The following is a 20,861-nucleotide window of genomic DNA, read 5'->3' as shown; positions in this document are numbered from 1 at the left end:
CTTATTCCAACCCCTCCCCCCGCTTATTAAATTTTGAGATTTTCCACCCACCCCTGAAAGAAGTTTTCAGAAATTTTCGACTCTTGGCTCTGATAAGTAGGGAAGAGGGTAAAAGCACTAAATTTAAAAAAGTATACCTAACTGAGTCGACTTCTCTAGGCTGCGTGCATCCCCGAAATTGATTTTGATGTACAGTAGATCAAAATAAATTAGAGGCAATGCGTGCAGCCTACGACTTCTCAGGATCTTTCATCGTCCATTTTCGGTAGAAATTGATATCTGGCCCGTCGCTCCGCAAGGTTTAAAGCCTTACTGTAGGTAATTACTGCTCTACGAAACATACGAAAGAACCAAGCAACGTGCTTGTTAGATCATTAGGAAAAAAATAATTCGCGGTTCCAAATTTTCTTTCTCAAAAAGAGGTTTATTTTTTGGATTAGTTTTTTATTTCCCATTTTGTAGTTCAATATCCCATATCTTGAAATATCATAATTCTAACACCTAATATTGCCTTAAATAGAATCAACCACATTTCTATGCGATTACCTAACGTTGAATTGGAAGAAATCAGTGCCTTCTTTAAAGACAATTCACGATAATGTTTATTTTGTCTCTTTTAGTCACATAAGGACGTGATTGCTGCAGCCGCCAAAAGTTTGAATGATCGAGGCAATGGTTTGAGCTCAGTTCGTTTCATCTGCGGAACGCAAGTAAATGGACCTTTTATCATTCTTACAACCCTTAAAATTTACTACCATCTTCTCAATTCCAGTGGGGTGACAATTCAGTGTCATTTTTTATTGAATGGGAATCTCATATTTTGAGGTTACAGTTCAGCTCTAGAATAATTTTTCATGAAATACCGGCGTACTGGCTAAAGATTTCTCTAATACTGGTCGAAAATTTGCTGACTAGTACCGAAATAACGGAGTCCGGAATACCGCAATACCGGTCATTCTTTCGTCAAATACTAAAATACCGGTGATTACAAGATACTCAGAACCCCATTGCCGTTACGTAACGTACTGTGGCGTGATGACCATTAACTGGACTAAAAACTAAAATTGTGATAGCGATGTCGGTTTACGAAATGATCCCTAAATTCTCCTTCTTGATATATTGTCTTACGTGGAGAAACACTCTTTTTAAAAGGCCATCTGATTATGAAAATAGCTTACAATGGAATGTCTTTACTATCGACTTTGATCTTGACCATTTTAGGACATTCATATCGAACTTGAAAGAAAGATCGCGGAATTCCACGAACGAGAAGATACAATCGCTTACATCAGTTGCTTTGATGCCAATGCAGGTAGGTGCTGACTTTCTCAAAACTAAATGACACTGGATATCTTGGGCATTTTTACCACTATGTGTCCAAAGGGTCACCCCTTAGTCACCTGAGCTATCCTGTTCACACTGGAAACATATTATGTACCACCCTGATTGCCCCCTTTTTTTATACTTGCAAGTGACGACCTTGATCGTGTGCTATAGATTTGAGGAAAAGAGCTTTTGCCCGTGTCCCCAAGTTTTAAAAGACATTGGCTAGAGTCCAACCCACCCTAGAGTAAACTTAACTCACGTGCAAGCTCATTGGGTGATTTGTTTTTCTCTTTTGAAGGAATTTTCGAATCCCTACTGACACCAGAAGACGCAGTGATCAGTGACGAGCTGAACCATGCCTCCATCATTGATGGTATTCGGTTATGTAAAGCAAAGAAATATCGATATAAGCACAGAGATATGCAAGGTTGGGATATTTCCTAACCCAGCTGGCACACAACGTTGTTTTAACGTTCATATAACGTTATATAGACGTTCTGAACGTTAGGAAAACGTTGAAACAACGTTGTGTGCCAGCTGGGAAGGGGTGATATATCTGGAAAAAAATAATGAAGGCTCCCAAAATTTACTCCCTGCTTATGAATAATGATGAGAAGCACTCCCAACAATCTTTTAAGCGATTTGATTTGGCAACCGAAGACCTGATTCGAAGTATCGATTGACGTTGAATGAGCTTAGTAAAGCTCAAATTGCAGATTTAGAACGATAAACTCGGTATACATTCACTCACCATCTGGATAAGGCTATCACTGTGTCTCACTAACATTCTGCCGATTGGTAGTGTGAAGGTTTCGATCACAGACTTGCACCGCAATGGGCTCTGTTCGAATCCCTGGAAAAGCAGGGTGTTAGGGAAATATGGTGGAAGACCTGATTCATTATTTTCAATGAAGTTCTTTTTCCTTCAGCTTTGGAGGACAGTTTGAAAGACGCTCGTGAGAAAGGTGCACGAATGATCATGATTGTCACTGATGGTGTCTTTAGTATGGATGGGACGGTCGCTCCTCTCAAGTAAGTCCCCCACTTCCTATCAGTCCTTCAAACTCAAGATTTCGCTCTTACATTATGTCCTTCAAACTCGATATTTCTCTTACGTTATGTCCTTCGAACTCAAGATTTCGCTCTTACATTATGTCCTTCAAACTCGATATTTCTCTTACGTTATGTCCTTCGAACTCAAGATTTCTCTTACATTATGTCCTTCAAACTCAAGATTTCGGTCTTACGTTATGTCCTTCAAACTCGATATTTCTCTTACGTTATGTCCTTCGAACTCAAGATTTCTCTTACGTTATGTCCTTCAAACTCAAGATTTTGCTCTTACATTATGTACTTCAAACTCGATATTTCTCTTACGTTATGTCCTTCAAACTCGATATTTCTCTTACGTTATGTCCTTCAAACTCAAGATTTCTCTTACATTATGTCCTTCAAACTCAAGATTTTGCTCTTACATTATGTCCTTCAAACTCGATATTTCTCTTACGTTATGTCCTTCGAACTCGATATTTCTCTTACGTTATGTCCTTCGAACTCAAGATTTCTCTTACATTATGTCCTTCAAACTCAAGATTTTGCTCTTACATTATGTCCTTCAAACTCGATATTTCTCTTACGTTATGTCCTTCAAACTCAAGATTTCTCTTACGTTATGTAGAGAGAAATCAAAAAACAAAAGATTCTTTAAAAAAGTAGCCCTATGCTGCTTGACCACCCCGAAAAACTTTTCCCACTACGCTACCGCTAAGAAAATGAACATTCGTTGAATGGAGTGATGTTATTTCATGCCAAGCTAAGTGGTAGCGTTGTCGTTAGAATTCGAGCATCATTTACATTCCTTACATTGTAGTTTATAAAATCATCGTTGCTTTACTTTTACCTCTCGCGTGTTTAGACTCGGTTGCTTTAACAAATTGAAAATACTGTGCATGAGTTTCTTCTTGTTCTTTCGTGGGAGGGCAAATAAAAGGAGTATATATATAGTATGAAAATAAAATGTTTTCTCCTGTCAGATCTACAAACAACAAAGAATGGCCGAATTCTTTTTCCTCTTAGAGAGACGATGTTATAATGAAAGGGTAATTAGTCCTCTCTGGGTCCCTCTGTCTTTATCCTGGCTTGGGACAGGCTGACTGTCATTCAAGACAGTCAGGCGACATTACCCCAGCGGCCTGTACAAGATGACAACAAACTCCAGGTAGACTGACAGAAGAAGAAAACAAAAATGAATCAACGAAGGTGTAAACACTTAGACTCCTTTGGAGCCGACTGCACTAGAAACCAGGCAGGGGACATCCTCGCACATCCTGATGTACTAGGCAAATATATTATAGTATGAAAATAAAATGTTTTCCCTGTCAGATCTACAAACAACAAGAATGGCCGAATTCTTTTTCCTCTTAGAGAGACGATGTTATAATGAAAGGGTAATTAGTCCTCTCTGGGTCCCTCTGTCTTTATCCTGGCTTGGGACAGGCTGACTGTCATTCAAGACAGTCAGGCGACATTACCCCAGCGGCCTGTACAAGATGACAACAAACTCCAGGTAGACTGACAGAAGAAGAAAACAAAAAATGAATCAACGAAGGTGTAAACACCTTAGACTCCTTTGGAGCCGACTGCACTAGAAACCAGGCAGGGGACATCCTCGCACATCCTGATGTACTAGGCAAATATATATAGTGTGAAAATAAAATGTTTTCTCCTGTCAGATCTACAAACAACAAAGAATGGCCGAATTCTTTTTCCTCTTAGAGAGACGATGTTATAATGAAAGGGTAATTAGTCCTCTCTGGGTCCCTCTGTCTTTATCCTGTCTTTATCCTGGCTTGGGACAGGCTGACTGTCATACTTTAGAGCAAAAAACTAAATTCAAAGCTAGGGCATTTAAATTTTGGAGGGACACAATTATTTCGAAAGTTGAAATTAAGATTAGAAAACTCAAAAAGAAAACGAAAATACATGACACTAAACCTATTCTAAAGAATCCAGAAGTGCTGGCATATCTGGAAACCTTACAGAAAAGATTTGTCATTGTCACAATCGACAAAGCATCTAAGAACTTTGCTTTGATTTGTAAAAAGTTTTATGTTTCTAGATTACTGAGAGAAATCTCTGGAAATAACACCTATCAGCCTTCTAATCTTGATTTGAACTCCATTTTAGAAAATAGCGAAAACTTGTGTAAAACATTTGGATTATCATTATCTGACAAAATGAAAACTCTCCCCATTATGTATTGGATTCCTAAAATGCATAAGAATCCTATTGGTTGCCGCTTCATCATTGCTTCCAAATCATGTAGTACCAAACCGCTGTCTCGTGCTGTATCCATGGTCTTCAAAGTTCTATACAAACATGTTGAGCAATTCCATCATAAATCTCGTTTCTTTTCTAGTTTCAATAAGTTCTGGGTTGTACAAAATTCTTCGCCTGTTATTGGACATCTTAACAGAATCAATGCCAAGAAAAAAGCAAAACGAATTTCGACATTCGATTTTGCAACACTGTACACAACCCTTCCACACGATCTTCTCATTGAAATTTTAACCAAAATTATTAACTTTGTGTTTGATTTAGGTTGTAGAAATAAACTTGGTTTTTCAAATACTTCAGCATACTGGACTACAAAAGGGAAGGATGATAGGTTCTTTACTAGTACTTCACTGTCTGAGTGTGTGTCCTTTCTGATAAAAAATTGCTTTTTCAAAGTTGGCAATTCTATTCTTAAACAGTGCATTGGAATTCCCATGGGAATAGATCCTGCTCCTTTTTGGGCAAATTTGTTTTTGTACCATTTTGAATCTGAGTATGTCAAAGGTCTCATTTCTGCTAGTTCGCCTAGTGCCTATAACTTCCACTCTGTAGGTAGATTTATTGATGATTTGTGTGCCTTAAATGACAGAGATGAGTTTCATAATTGCTACAAACAGATTTACCCTAAAGAACTAGATCTCAAAGTTGAGCACCATGGAAACCATGCATCGTTTTTAGATTTAGATATCACCGTTGAGAACAATATTTTTAGATATAAACTTTTTGATAAGAGAGATGCCTTTCCCTTCTTCATTGTAAGGATGCCACATGCCGACAGTAACATCCCATCGTGCATTTTTTATGGATCCGTCTTTTCAGAAATTTTACGGATAGCACGTAGCACACTCATGTTTGAAGATCTGACTCCTAGAGTCACTGAGCTTTTCATTCGAATGCGAAACCAGGGTGCTTCAAACGCTTTCTTGAAGAAGCAAGTTGTCAAATGTTTTGCCAGGTTTCCTGACTGTTTTATGAAGTATGGGAAAACCGTCGAAGAATTTTTACATATTTTTAAATTGTGAAATTGTTTCTTGTGTATTGTATGTGTGTTTGTTTGTTTTTTTTTTTTTTTTTTTTTTTTTTTTTTTTTTTTTTTTTCTGTCTAAAGAATCAGCATTAGCATCGGAGGTATTTCCTACTTTTCTTTGCCCTGTGCAGTTCTCCCGTCGCGGCACGCCGAACCGGGTTCTCGGCCAACTTACGATTCTATTCTTTTCAGTTTTTGTGTGATTTTTTCTATTTTTATGTAAGATTGTGTTTGTTGTAGTGTCTGTTTGTTGTCTGTTATTTATTTGGAAGCTGCTGGTCAGTTCCTTTTTCTACTATGTTTTCCGAAGGCGACTGAGTGTGGGCCCTTAAACACGTGGAAAGTCACTATGCCAGTCACAAGTCTGGGACTTCGGGTTTTGTTTTGTTTATGTATCCTTTTTTTTTTTTTTTTTTTTTTTTTTTTTTTTTTTTAATTTATTTGATGTGTTTGCTTTTGTATTTGTCCCCATTTTGTATGTATTTTGATGAACTTACGGAAGTGTGTTTATCAAAAAAGTTTTTTGCAATTCATTGTTTCTCCACTATTACTTTTCTTCTATCTTCATTTGGATTAGGTTTTTCTTTCACATACCACTATTTAAATTCCCTTTAACTTTTTGCTAAATTACCCTCTGTTTCGGAATGATTAAAAAATAAAAAATACCAAAAAAATCGTAAATACACACAATTAACAAAAATATTCTTAACTTTTTTCGTTTTTATCAGTTTGAGTTATTTATATATCAATACTTTTCTTTTTCTAAAATGACAGATATTACATATCTTCACTATATATACTTGAAAAACCGTATTACGTCATCGTGACCAGTTCTTTAAAATTTATTTTAACTTTTAACATGTTTCTTTTTTAAGGGATATTTGCGACCTTGCAGAAAAATACAGCGCTTTAACATTTATTGATGAATGTCACGGAACTGGAGTTATCGGGAAAACAGGAAGGTTAGTTATTATCAGTATGGTTCAATTTTCTTTTCTATTTTTGGTTACAGTAGGAAAAGCCTTCCTCTTAAAAGATTTGAATGTTTTAAAAAGGTGAACTTGAAAATATCTTTCTAATGAGCATGAAGGTAATAAAGATAGATGGAGAGTCAATGCCTTTTGTTCTATTCTGATTTATCATCGGAAGCAAACAGCTGTTTGGTTGCTTTGGGAATAAGATGATTAATTTTGGGTATACTCGTGGGAATATTTAAGATGAATGAAAAGACATTACATTTTTAACAAGTATATTGAAATATAATAGCCTTGTCATGAAAAATTGAAAAAAACTTCACATAATAAGCAAAATACTCCAAACTTCTAGGGGAAGCTGCCCTTAAAGCCATCGATAGATTTAAAAAAGAATTAGGTGTTACGATTAGGAACCTTGTATCGATTATTTTGTCAGAGTATGAAAACCGCTGCCCACTTAAACGTGAAGATCTTATAATAAGAAACTTTCAATGATAATGTGATGCAACTCTCAATGTTAACAAAATGCCAGCCCAAAAATGTGTCCTTATGAAATTAATATACTCTTTTAGTCTTACATCAGTTGAAACTATTTCGAATCGCATTTTAACAAGGATTTTCGGCAAAATTAAGTTTTTCAAAATCAACCAAACAGTCTCTTTCTGTTCTTATAAAGTTATAAATTGATGTTTTTTGCTTCCAATGATGGTACATCAAAGAAAAGCCGCTTTGAATAGATTTATAAAAGATTTCAACGACCATTTAGATCATTACCGAGACGTTTTCTCTCCATCTATATCTTTATTACCTTCATGTAATGAGGTATTATTCCTTCAAGAACAATGTATTAAAGGGACATAACAGTACTTGCAAAAATTCTAAAGAAACTGTATGCAGCGGGATACAAAATCAAAACAAATGTCACATGTCAAAATAAAAAATCAAACCAAATAAGGCTAATTTTGATTGTTCAATTGTTTTACGAGTTTGTTTTGGACACGTGATTTTAATTGTTCTCTTTAATGACACGTGGTTCGCGCAATGTTTACATTTTACTACTTTAATGTCCCTTTAAAGAATGCGGACTGCTATTCTTTTGGATCAGACTGTCAGACTTTACCTGAATAGTTCTTGAGATATTTAATGGTTTTACTCACAGAGGCACAGAAGAACTTTTAAATCAAATGGGACGTGTTGACATCATCAACTCAACCCTTGGAAAAGCTCTTGGCGGTGCTGCAGGTGAATATCAATCTTTCGAGAAAATTATTGTAAACTATTGTATTATTTAAGTTTGATACTTCATCGAGCCTATAATCATCAACTTCTGATGTCTTGGCCAGCATCTTTAATGCTATATTGCTTTTTAAGTACAATAATAAGAGAAGAGAAGTGAACCCTCCGAACCATCCGGAATGGGCCCTATCCCTGGATAGATACATACCCTAGGATAGGGAAATTACCACGCTTACCAGACACTGCTAACCCTGCGCTCGCGAGAGTTATATGTGTATAAACGACGATACTCGAACTACACGGGAGGACATACATCTTCGCAGGTGTTGAATCTATGATTATCGTCATCACACCACATGCAATGCCTAGCACACTTCCCATACTCTTTTATCAGTGTGATGGTACCCAGCTCCCCTCACAAGGCATGGGTCGACCCGGGTGAAGGTACATTCACTTGCCAAGTGAATCATAGCACCGAGTGAGAATCGAACCTGACCTCCCAAAGGTTGATAACCACTACACTACTACGCCAATAATAATATAAGAATATTATAGAGTTGTTTTGGTTACTACCACGTCACTAAACTTCGCGAGACATTTTCTCGAATTCAAAGATCATTTTCACATATTCACAATGATCAGTCACGTGAGGTCTTCAATAAAGCATGGACAAATGTTATTCTTCCAGGTGGTTACACAACAGGACCAAAAGAATTGACCTCACTTCTTCGTCAAAAGTCACGCCCTTATCTGTTTTCTAACACCCTCCCACCGCCCGTCGTCGCAAGTGCTGATAAGGTATAGCTTTTTTTCAAAGTTTTCAAGGCAACTTTTTACAACACGAACGCTAACAGGCATCGGCAATTGTTATTGAGTTATGGTAAATTTAAGTAATAGAGTTGGCGTGAATTAACTACACAACATCTATAACACTGCGAAAGTTTCAAGTATTGAAATTGTTTTTTGCAGAGGTTGGTTACCAAGAGATTTGAAAAAAGATCAATCGTAGCATTTATAGTGCTTAATTTTGTAACAATAAAGTAAGTCTAATGATAGCTGGTAAAACATGCTGGGAAAATGGCTAACTTTCTAACTAGTGTAACTAAAGAACCAATCGAATTTGAAAATTCAAATTCAAATAAGCGTTCGGATAAGTGCACTTTCTACCTATACAGATGAACGTAAACCCTTTGAAAATTGCCGATTAATAGGTACCGAACTCTAGAGAGTCTAAGATTCCCTCAAGAGTCAAGAAAAAGCGCTCAATTTATTGAGACTTGACTGAAATATTCAGCTAATGAGGGTAAAATTGGAAACTAGAAGCTTACATTTTCAAGTCAGAGCAATGCTAATGTGTAGAAAAAAGCAGGTCGAGTATGTAAATGAATATGCACATTATTTCGAAGAGGGCGGGGGTGGGGTCAGCCAATGAAGTGTATGGTCGAATAGCTATATTAAAGCTTATTTGAGATTTGAAGCTGCTTACTTCCTACATAAGCTTTGCGGCTAGAGCATTTGTCACGCAAACGCTGGATCGAGAATAACCTTTACCGCCAGATTTGTGCCATACGAAAATAAAGAAAAACACTGATGGATTCAGCCAAACGCTTGAGATACGACGCAAACCTTGTGACATTCTTTGCCCGGGAAAAATTTACGATTTCGTCACTAGCCCTCTGTACTTATTATTCATTCTGTTTAAAATACCAATTGTTTTGTAGTTGATTACTTTTCTTGAACATCAAAATGTTTTTTTGGACCTACCTGGAGGTTCTATAAATTAACCTGTGTTCGTCCGTCCGTCCGTCCGTTCGTCTGTTACCAACTTTTCTCGGGATTGAATCATAGAAATTTTTTTAGTTTTGGTACAAAGGTGCAAAATGGTAGTGGCCAAAATGTGACGGAGCCCGATTTTCGAAAAAAAAGTTTTTGGGCCAATTTGGGCAAAAAAACGGCTAAAAAACGGATTTTTTGGACTTTGTGAAAAATTGGATCATTTATTTTTTCTAATTTTTTGCATGAAAGTAGGGTACCATTATAGTTAAAAGATGGCTCAACTAGATTTTTGCAAAAAAAATTTGTTGGCTCAAAAAACGCATGTTTATCTATAAGAATCACTATTAATAAGCATACATCAATGTTCTTAGTCAAATGACTCAATTTTTTATGAGATAGATGTTTTTTTTGCTCATGAGGGCTTACATTTGAAGAATATGTGTGTTTAGACTTAGACAGGAAATTTTGGTTGCTTGGCGTGTTCTTATAGAAAAACTGGCCAAATTCATTATTTTTTTATAAGCACATTATCAATTACTTAGGTATTAGCTTTTCTCGAGATTGGCTCTTATATTTTTTTAAGATTCTTTGCACAAAGATTCATAACTATAAACCCTTGAATGTGACGGAGCCCGATTTTCGAAAAAAATGTTTTTGGGCGAATTTGGGCCAAAAAACGGCTAAAAAACGGATCTTTTGGACTTTGTGAAAAATTGGATCATTTATTTTTTCTAATTTTTTTGCATGAAAGTAGGGTACCATTATAGTTAAAAGATGGCTCAAGTAGATTTTTGCAAAAAAATTTGTTGGCTCAAAAAACGCATGTTTATCTATAAGAATCACTATTAATAAGCATACATCAATGTTCTTAGTCAAATGACTCAATTTTTTTATGAGATAGATTTTTTTTTGCTCACAAAATCTTTAATATGAAATAATATTTCAAGAGCATAAAATTTTGGTTTCTCAACCTTTTTTTTTATAAGAAACAAACGACTAATTTTAATAGATCGTCACTATTTGTACTAGTAATCGTATGGTTTGGAGTGCAATTAACGATTAATCACGAGTAACAAAGGAGAAAATAGTAATTTGCACGAGTCCGAAGGACGGTAAAATCTCGGAACGAGTAAAATATCGAGTATTGCACGAGAAGTCATGTGATAACTAATTTATTGTCGACCCAAAAAAATATCAGCGTTTTGATTGGTCGAGAGCATCGAGATATTTGCGATATTTCATATTTCTTTAGTCTAATATCGGTAAAATCTCGGAACGAGTAAAATATCGAGTATTGCACGAGAAGTCATGTGATAACTAATTTATTGTCGACCCAAAAAAATATCAGCGTTTTGATTGGTCGAGAGCATCGAGATATTTGCGATATTTCATATTTCTTTAGTCTGGAAATATGACCGCGTTGACTTTTGGGGGACTGGGTAAGCGGCGGGAGAAAAATCAAAACAAAACAGCCGAAAAGAACTGACTTTCGGAGAAACTGGCTTGGGAATCAAAGGGAAAAACGCAACAAAAATTTTACCCCCCCTGGAAATTTTAGAGTAAGTTTTTACCCCCCCCCCTGGAAAATTAAAAACACTTCTTTGGACCCACTGGAAATTCTTCTTGGGTTACTCCCCGGAAAGTGTTCTTGTTAAAGTTATGGGAACCCATCGGATTCCCTCTTTAAGCCCAAATTGTTTGATTAAATTCTGAGGTGGTAGATCAAGTACATAAATGATACAAACTTTGTGGAAAATAGTTTTCCAAAAAAATTTTCGGGATTTGAATTGAGAAAAAACAACTATTGCATTTTTTTGTAGCACCTACAAAGCTGAAAAAGATTGTTCAAAAAATAACTAACATTCGATGGTCCAAAGGTCTCGTTGATTCTTGATTGATATCATCGGTAATATTGCATAGGCATCGGTAATATTGATAGCACACTTACACGTATAAGCAAATCACCCATACCAATCTGATTATCTCTCTATTCAGGCCTGTTAACCAACAGCGTCTTGAGTAAAGCAATTGATTTGCAGCCTTCGTCTTCGATCTATTGGAAGTTTGTCTCTGGTCTTTCAGTATTCGCCCGAAAAAGTCAGGGTTGCCAGATGGTGACTTTCCTTGCATATGCTCTTCTTTAATCATGTACGAATGGCCGTATCGTACGAAACTTTGATGGTACTGTAAATGGGACCCTACATCTCCGAGGCTACCAGATGGTGACTGTCCTTACATATGCTCCTCTTTATTTCTCGTATACGAGTTCATTTTATGGTTCGGGAGGGAGTCCTACAGTTGTCCAGGTTGCAAGATCTTTATAGGAAAAAAGTTCTTTATTTCTTTACGAATTACCACCCTATTTCGTACGATACTTTAAGATGGTGATTGAAAAGGCTGGTAGTTTAATTTACCATAACTTCACTTTCGATGGATGTTTATTCCAGGAGACGTTAAGCAACTTGGAGTGTATTGGTGTGTATCTGAAGAAGTCTTTCTGTAAATGCGTGTTCTTGCACCCAGCATGAAAGAAGTCACATTTTATCTTTTCTGGAAGATTTAGGTTGATCTCATTGCTTTCAAATCCCCAAAGTAACTAGGTCTGAAATTCTTAGATCCAAAGCGCGTGGTTTTCAAACAAACGCCAAATTGAAAGTAAAACATATCGCCAGATTTTGAAAAATGTGCTGCTTAAAAACAAAGAAAGACTACATTCAATCTGTCGTTCTAAATGCGACGAAAATCTTATGGTCTCACTTTTCTTGCCTGAGAAAAGTTAAAGAATCCCCCTAAACCCTTTAAGGCTATACTTTTGAGAGTCTAACCTCAGCATCTCTTTGTCGAAATTGCTAAAAATTAGTTTTTTTAACGTTGAAATAAATATTAATAACGGGAGATTAACGTCATATCGGGATTAGTACGAAAAATCCCTACCCGTTTTGGAAAAATGGCTTTAATTTTGAACCAACGCAAGAAAAGCCTCGTGTTTTTTTACACTTTGCTTTCTTATGTTTCTAGCAGAATGAAGGTCCTTGAAATTTCTTATGTCCCTTTGATCATTGAAAATGGTACAGATTTTATTATTGAAATTTAAAGTTCTAACACAATGCCTTTTTGTTGCTGCTTATCGTTCGACGTCTGCGCATGCACAGTAGCAGTGTCCTGATTGTCCGCATTGTTCAAAACCTTTACTTCCAATAAGATTCAGGCGTAGGAGGATTATTATATCCGGATGAGATTCTTCTATTATATACAGACCAAGTTAATTGCAGCTTCAAAAATTGTACTTTTTATGGGAAATTTTGACCAAAAGGACAGGTTTGATTTATAATAGTTTTATTCATTATTTTTTTCATAGAATATTTAATAGCTTTCTTGATTTCTCTCCAATAGAGATTCTTCTATTATATACAGACCCAAGTTAATTGCAGCTTCAAAAATTGTACTTTTTATGGGAAATTTTGACCAAAAGAACAGGTTTGATTTATAATAGTTTTATTCATTATTTTTTTCATAGAATATTTAATAGCTTTCTCGAGTTCTCTCCAATAAAATGGAGTTATACTTAATTTGAGGCTAATTTTTGACCAATTCACTTACTTCCCTTTCCAAGTTACGCAGGTGGTTTCATCGTAAAATGAGATGAAACATTCACGTGGTTTTATGTGGACAGTATCTCAAATTCTTTTGCGTATATTTTCATGGATGAAGCTGTGTTAAGGGCTCTGACCATAGTGAATTTTTCATACTTGCCGTGTTTAAAATGTGTTTTCTGACTGATGTAACCAACAAATCTATGGCATGTTTTACATTTTCTGTTAGACAAACTATTCCTGAATCTGAAAATTCAAAAATTGCAATGGAAAAATTTGATGAAGAAGAGAATGAAGACTTTTGCGAGGAAGAGTATTTCAACTTTGAAAAGCTTAGTTTCGGCGAAGAAAAAACATTTTGAAAATTTTTCGCAGTAGATGGTGTATCTTTTACCGAACAATAGAAATTTTTGCGGACAATTTTTGTAAATGCTTCTTTATCTCGAAATCTTCAAAATAGTGGTTTTTCATCAATTTTTCATCTGGATTTTGCTTGAAAAAACAGTCATAACTTTTGACACATATTTTTAGAAAAAATTTCCGCAAAATTTAAACTAGTTCAATCCTTTGCGGACAGTTTAAAGAAATCTTGAAACAAAAAGGTTAATTACCCATTAAAACTTAGCACTTTTTATAAAAGAAGGTGATGCAACATATTATTAACGTCTTTTTAAAGTTCATAACGTCATTTCTTACTTTCTTAATTACTCTGAAGGGATTTGATTAAAAAGCAATTTATAAAGGTAATTCTTTGTTGAATGTGTTAAAGAACCTAAAACATAACTTTTATGTTCAAATACTAAAATCAATTTTCCGACTATGGTCAGAGCCCTTAAGGACGGTCAAAAGATGGATTGATCGAAATCGCGTGGAAAGCATCGTTTGACCATAGAGGTATAAAGAAAACAGGAGTTGAATGTGTCGGTAATTGGTCGTTAAAGTCTTTTGATTTCTTTTATAAAATGTATCAAAAGAAATTCTAAGCTCGCCCGATGAAATAAGACTTTTTAGTAGAACTCAAGTTTGCTCTGAACATTCTAATAATCAGTATTGAAGATTCTAGCCTTTTAATATACGAAAATTAGATAAAACTTCGTCCACGAAACAAATTTATGTTCCATTTCGCTATCCGTTCAATTTTGTTTTGAAAAGATATTTTCTCAAGCCAGAAAATGAAAAGTTCTTTATAAGCACACACGATTTCAGACTCAATTTGTAGACATAAAGTCGCTGGAGAATTTTGGAGGAAAGTATCAAGCAATAGAGTTCACCTGAAAGAAAACATTGATCGAAAAATCTTATCATTTGATGAAGGATTGCCAAGTTTACAGGCCTTTTTTTAGTCCAAATATTTTCTTACACTGATGTCAGAAACAATGAATCTCGTCTCATCTAATTTCTAAAGCTTAAATGAGCCAATAAGATTTAACCTATGGATAAAAGAGCTCATTAAAAATGCACGATATATGAGATTATGAGCATGCATACATCGTAACTTTTTTTAATCGTAGGGCGAGCTTGGTTACAATAGCATACTTCTCCTGTCTTTCTTTATACCTCCATGGTTTGACATCGAGGAAACTTGATCTGATTTATCAAATGTTACTAACCTATTGATTACATTGCAGGCAGAAAATCTTTCTCTTGGAAAGAAATTTTGACAATGCGATTTTTTCAGAAAAAAAACAAAACAAAAAGTACAATGAAAGTCATAATTTGATATAAAAAGGGGGATTCCCTAGAAATGTTAAGACACCACAAATGATTTTAAGTGCTCTAAGTTAATTCTGGTATGTAAAGTTTTACCTCTGTGTTTTCAAAGTGAGGCTTTAATTTTTGACCTTAGGATCTAAGGATACAAAAACTCTAAAATTGACCAAATAAGGCTGAGAATATAGCCTATAGGCACCCCTACTAAATCGAAATATCCGATGAATTAAAGGAAAAGTACTGAAATTCCAATTCTCGCCCGAGCTTAAGATTCGGAAAATAGAATAACGTTACAATATCCCAATTCTCGCCCACAGTACACAAGTGTGTGACATTGAGGACTTGAATTTTACTAATCTATTCACTACATGAGGGCAGAAAATCTTTCTCTTGAAAGAAATTTTGTTGATTAACTTAGCGATTTTTTCAGAAAAAAAATCATTTTAAAAGTCATGGTTTGATAAAAAGGGGGAATTCCCTGAAATAGGGAACACTACAAACGATTTTAAGTCCTCTGAGTTAATTCTGGAATGTAGAGTTTTAACTCTGAGTTGTCAGGATCCAAAGGTCAAAATTGCTCAAATAATTTTATCATTTCGTACTTTCCAGCTGAGAAGAACAATATTTTTCAGCTCGATCTAAAAGAGAAAATTAAAATAACTCGCTCAATTGAAGTATAAATAAACCAGCCGAGGCTGGAAGGTCAGCCAATAGAGCTTAGCTAGATAGCTTTAATAAGTGGGTTAACAGATGTAAGAGATGCACTGAAACAGGGTAGACTAAATATGTTGAATAATGTACAAAATGTGAAACATTTGGTAACTTGATTTAAAATTATGTAAAACAAGCCTGAGAGCTCCTCCAACCCCCCCCCCCCCCCCCCCCTACGAGAAGCTCAAAGTATACTTCTCTTTAGCATTGTCCATATAGTACGTACGCAAAGATTTTCCAAATATTTCACACCCCCTCCCCCTTGTACGCAGAGAACAATAGAAATGACTTTGTTTAAACAATAGATGTACGCTTTTGCTGAACCCCCTCTCCCCCTTCACTGTGTACGTACTATATGTGGATGGCCAGTCTGGGTAAATAAATTTTGTAGTTTAGTAACCGTCAAGTTACACAACATGCACACAACCATCTTGAAGACTTTGCTGGTGGCAAATGATAATCGAAAGCAAAACTTAAAATTCACAACTATGCGGGAAGCTCATTTTCCCCCGTTTTGCTTTAAACTCGCTTTTGATTGGTCTATGAATTTGGGCGATTGATTTACCGCCTTGGCGGAATAAATACACAAACATAATAAATAAATTCAACAGGGCAGCGGTGTAGCAATTAATTTCAACTGGGATTCCTCTCTTCTGTGCCAAGCACTGGCAGTGTTTTTTAAACTTTAAAACAATGTTAAATGAAGACCAGATTGATCTGTTTGTTATGGCTGTGCAAGTTGTGACGAGAGTGTGCACAGCATGTTGCGTAACTTGACGGGAGCCCGCTTTCTGCAAGTCTGATAAGAGATATCTATAAACTGTTATCACCATTCATTCCATTCCATCATTCAGTCAAAATGTGCGCCAAGGTTAGAAAAGGTTAGAAAAACACAATCTGCGTCCGGAACTGCGTGAAAAATAGTTTGATCAATTTCAACAAGAACTGTATATATTAATATTAATATAAATGATCAAATTCCAAAGACCATTTGTCATAATTTTGCAAGTCCAATAATAGGAGATGATGTGATATCATTCATCATTTGGTTCCCGTCATCTGATTTACGGTTACGAGCTGGAGAGTCGGAAAGCTTTTCCGCTGCTTTGCTGGATTTCCACTGTTGACCTTTGCACGCTCTGTGTTTAAAAGTTTTCAAATCGAAGTAGAGAGCCGCATGCTAATGGAGAGTAAACCGAAAACACCAATTTATCCACGTTTTCTCAATTTTAAAATTCAGATCAGTCCACACGAATTCCCTTTCAACAAGATGTATAGCTGCTTCTTAACAGAAAAAATATTTTCGACTGACCGGCCGAACGACTCCCACTTTTTAAAGTAGAAATGACGGGAACCAAACAGTTTTTTGCGATTCGCCTTTATCACAAACACGTCGTCCTCAAGTCCAAAAAAGCACGATTGCATCCAGTCTTTATATCAAATTTATACAGTAGCTGTACTTTTGTAAACTTTATCAAATCCCAATAACATTATAACAACATCAATTCCGCTAGAGGCAAACAAGAAAAAAATATATGTTTTTATTGCAAAAACTATTAAAAAGCAGCAATAAAAAGTATATATCAGAAAATTCAACATAAACAAAAACTTGAGCAAACGGCTTTAAACCTTCAAAGGATATAGAAAAAGAATCCCCTTGATGAAAATCATGTGTTTGATTTGCCGAGTTAAAAAAATAAATGACAGAAATTGAAGCTTGCAACAGATTTACACTGGAGATACTTTGGTACAACACTAACTTATCACATCTGACTATCGCTTGAGCCGCCGCCATCTCCGCCATCTTGAAACTACATTATGATCTGTAAAAACAACGCACGCTAAAAGTACCCAAAAAGTTAACCCGATCGGAAGAAAGTTTAGAAATCAAAGTGAGATCGGAAAATCGGATTTTTTTTTTGCCGTCTTATGATGATGCTGATGATGGAAGAAAATTTTACCTATTTGAATGCTCAGCTTAGGCTGACCAAAAAAGCTGGAGTGGGACTCTTTTTCGATTTTTTGTTTTGCTTTAGCGATGTTGCCGATTCTGCTTCACGTCTTTGCCGTATGGTTTTTAATAAAGACGTCATCATCTAGCAGTATTGAACAAAATGTCGAGTTGCTTAGTTTGTCGATATCAATTATCCTTTTTTGTGTGTTGTCGATTATTCGAATCTCGATTGACGTCGAGAGTTCTCAATATTTCAGATTGATCCATGGCTTTTCTACTGCTTCAGTTATCCCTTATTATAGCGCAATGATTTTGTTGACATTGCAAAGATTCTTTGCTATTTGGTTGCATTTACGCTATGAATCATCTTGGGTTTTCCTCAAACGAACTCACATGGTTGTCGTGTCTTGGATTGTTTGTGCTTTGCATTTAACAACAGTGCTAATTTTACACCTTACGAACCTTCAGACCGGATTTTGGGCCTATGTTGATATAACAGTTTACATGCTGGGTTTACTTGGGACAAACTCTGTCTTCATTATTGTCTACATTTACATTTACATTAAGTTCAAACAAGCCAATGACGACACTCGAAACTCATTATATCGGAATCAAAAATCCAAAATTTTCGCACCCTTTCTAATCTGTCTTTCATTCTTCACGTTTGGGACGTTACCGCATTTCTTTCAAAGATTAGTGAAGGATGCCCGGTATGCTTTCATCTGGTTTTATGTGGACGCCATCATTAATTCATTCGTTTATATTTTCAATGAGAATGCGTTGAATCGTCTCCGCAGATTGGTGTCCAGGGAACGCATCCAAAACAGCGTCGTGTAACGCGCTCCTTTCATTAAGGCCGGTCTCCACTTTCGCGCGAAATGGGCGACAGTTTTTTTCTTAACCTTTTTTGCCTGAAGAAAAACTTATGTCATAAAAAAGTTTCGCGCAAACAAAAAAAAGTTGAAATAAGGTCCACTTTTTTCATCCGTTACGTAAATTTTGACCAATGGAAATGCTTCATTTTTCAACCGACCAATGACCTCACAAGAGCGCAAAAAACGTGTTTACTCCATGTCGCGCGAAAGTGGAGACCGGCCTTTAACCGTGGCGCCAAAAGTATTGATATTGATTTACCGCCGCCCTTACCGGTTTCTAGACAAATCAAAAACCAACCGTCTCTGTTGCTGAAAACATAAAACTCGGCATTTTGTACTGGCGCACAGTTTATCTTCTAATATTCCGTTAATCGCGGATGATCGTTGGCCGCACACGTTAAAGCTTTAAAGGAATGGTTCAATTCCTCAGGGGAGAAGAATTGATGTCACCCTAGAAGTGACAAACTTGGTTATAAGGACATACAGCCATTCTAAAGATTTTGTTAGATTTTTACGAGAGTAAATCTTTTATCTGCGCACTTATTCAGACTGTGGTCGGGTAGCTCAGTCGCAGGGTCGGATACAGAGGTAGGCTATAACCAATGGAGGAGAGTGCACTTTATTATCGTATTACCTTATATGGAAACTAATTACTCTCCATGAATAAGATAGCCTACCTCCTGTATCCGACCCTGCAGTCGGTAGAGTATTCGCCTTACAATCCAAGGTTTGTGGCTTTGATCCTCACACTCAGCGGATGAGTAGCTTAAATTGGTTAATCTGATCTAGGCGGTAAGTTACTGGGAGCTAAGAGTAGCTGTGGCGCTCCACCTCAGCATTCGATCTCCCAGGTCTAGCGCAAATAGAAAAGGAGATAGACTCCCTCACTCCCGGCTCCGCCGACAGCCACGAGATGAATATACTTACCAACTACTTACTTATTCAGACATAGTAGAAAAAATAAACAAACATTAATGGAATGAACAATTTGTTGTCATTTGTTATAAACTAATATTATGCTGTAACAATTATTGTATACACCTTTTCGACCGTAGCCGCCAATTGCCGCGCGGGCATTTTTTACCACCCTAAACTATATCCAATCCTTTTTTTACACTTTCTTCTATTGTCTTCAGGCGCGATAAAAAGACTGGGACGGTTTTAGGGTGGTAAAAATGCCCGCGCGGCAATTAGCGGCTACGGTCGAAAAGGTGTATTATCCAATAACACCCATACTACTGTATTACATTTATTATAAACGACTTCAATCTATAGTATACATAATGAAATAATTTAACAGGCAATCAGATTTTGTGTCTTTTTTTTACCTCTCCCCTTAACGGGTGTTAATTTTTAGGACATCTGGATATTTGATTTGCAGAAAGGCCCCCCCCCCCTAGACTAGAGTCTACTTTTGGCTGAACTTTGCTTTTTGTTAATTTTTTATGACGCTGAGTCCAGTGAAGTAGGCTAGGAGCATTTGGCGAGGTCGCCATTTTGAAAAAAAATGTTGAAAATCCAAATAACAATAAAACTACTGAAAGTTGAAAGATATAATCAAAAATCAGAAACAAACACTATTAACAGATTTGTAATCCCTTATTCTCAAATAAAAACATTGCTTCATACTGTTTTTACCTTCCAAAAACAACTTGAATCTGGCGGAACAGTCCGCCTAGGCAAAAGCATATTACCATATACTACCGGGCCACTTAATCGCGCCATCCAGTCTATAAAAAAAGCTTTAAGTGTACCCCGGGCTAGCCCCCCCAGAAAATACTGTACCATTGATTTCAAAGCCCCGAAGGGGTTAGATTTGAAACTCTTGGACGGGAAATGAAGCAACTTATTCTACACAAACGCAGGATTGAAAATTAAACCCATCAGCAGATTTTGAAAAATATACACGTTTTTTTATAAGAACATCCAAAAAAATTTAAGCCTTCAGATGTTCTTAACTTGTTCTTAAGATTTTGGCCATCGAAGCCTTTTCTTCTTATATACTTTGGGCTTATAAAAAAACATGTACCGTTTAAAAATAAAGAAATTGCTAGATTCAGTCCGTCATTCTAAATGCGGCGCAAATCTTAAGGCTTCACTTTTTCTTATTCGAGAAAGGTTTGAAAAATCAATTTACTGGGTAACCTCTTCAAGATGTTTGGCCGTAGGCTCCTGGACGGATATCAGATTCTTATTAACTACACTTTTTCACGAAAATCAAATTCATTATCAATCAATTCTGGGAATTGTTCAATTTCAAAAACAATTCACGCAAAGTCCACTGAGTCTTTCTTATGATGAAATTAATTAACAATCCATATTTTACTGGTTAAAATTTTAGCC

The 20,861-nt window shown here is 36.1% G+C and overlaps 1 protein-coding gene across 1 annotated transcript in view; it reads left to right on the top strand.

The window, feature by feature from the left end:
* The window catches only part of LOC136809045 (2-amino-3-ketobutyrate coenzyme A ligase, mitochondrial-like), a 32,084-nt gene that overhangs the window by 7,726 nt on the left and 3,497 nt on the right, over positions 1-20,861 (top strand). Inside the window, exons 2-8 of the mRNA XM_067065619.1 lie at positions 621-710; positions 1,222-1,312; positions 1,625-1,753; positions 2,256-2,358; positions 6,565-6,651; positions 7,823-7,905; positions 8,588-8,697. Of these exons, the coding sequence (XP_066921720.1) occupies positions 621-710; positions 1,222-1,312; positions 1,625-1,753; positions 2,256-2,358; positions 6,565-6,651; positions 7,823-7,905; positions 8,588-8,697 (693 nt within the window). The remainder of the gene's footprint in view (positions 1-620; positions 711-1,221; positions 1,313-1,624; positions 1,754-2,255; positions 2,359-6,564; positions 6,652-7,822; positions 7,906-8,587; positions 8,698-20,861) is intronic.

Source organism: Clytia hemisphaerica, unplaced genomic scaffold, assembly GCF_902728285.1.
Source record: "Clytia hemisphaerica strain Z4C2 unplaced genomic scaffold, Clytia hemisphaerica genome assembly, whole genome shotgun sequence".
In the NCBI taxonomy this organism is placed as follows: Eukaryota; Metazoa; Cnidaria; class Hydrozoa; order Leptothecata; family Clytiidae; genus Clytia; species Clytia hemisphaerica.
Note: the sequence above shows the minus strand (reverse complement) of the source record. Positions and strands in the feature narration are given on the sequence as shown.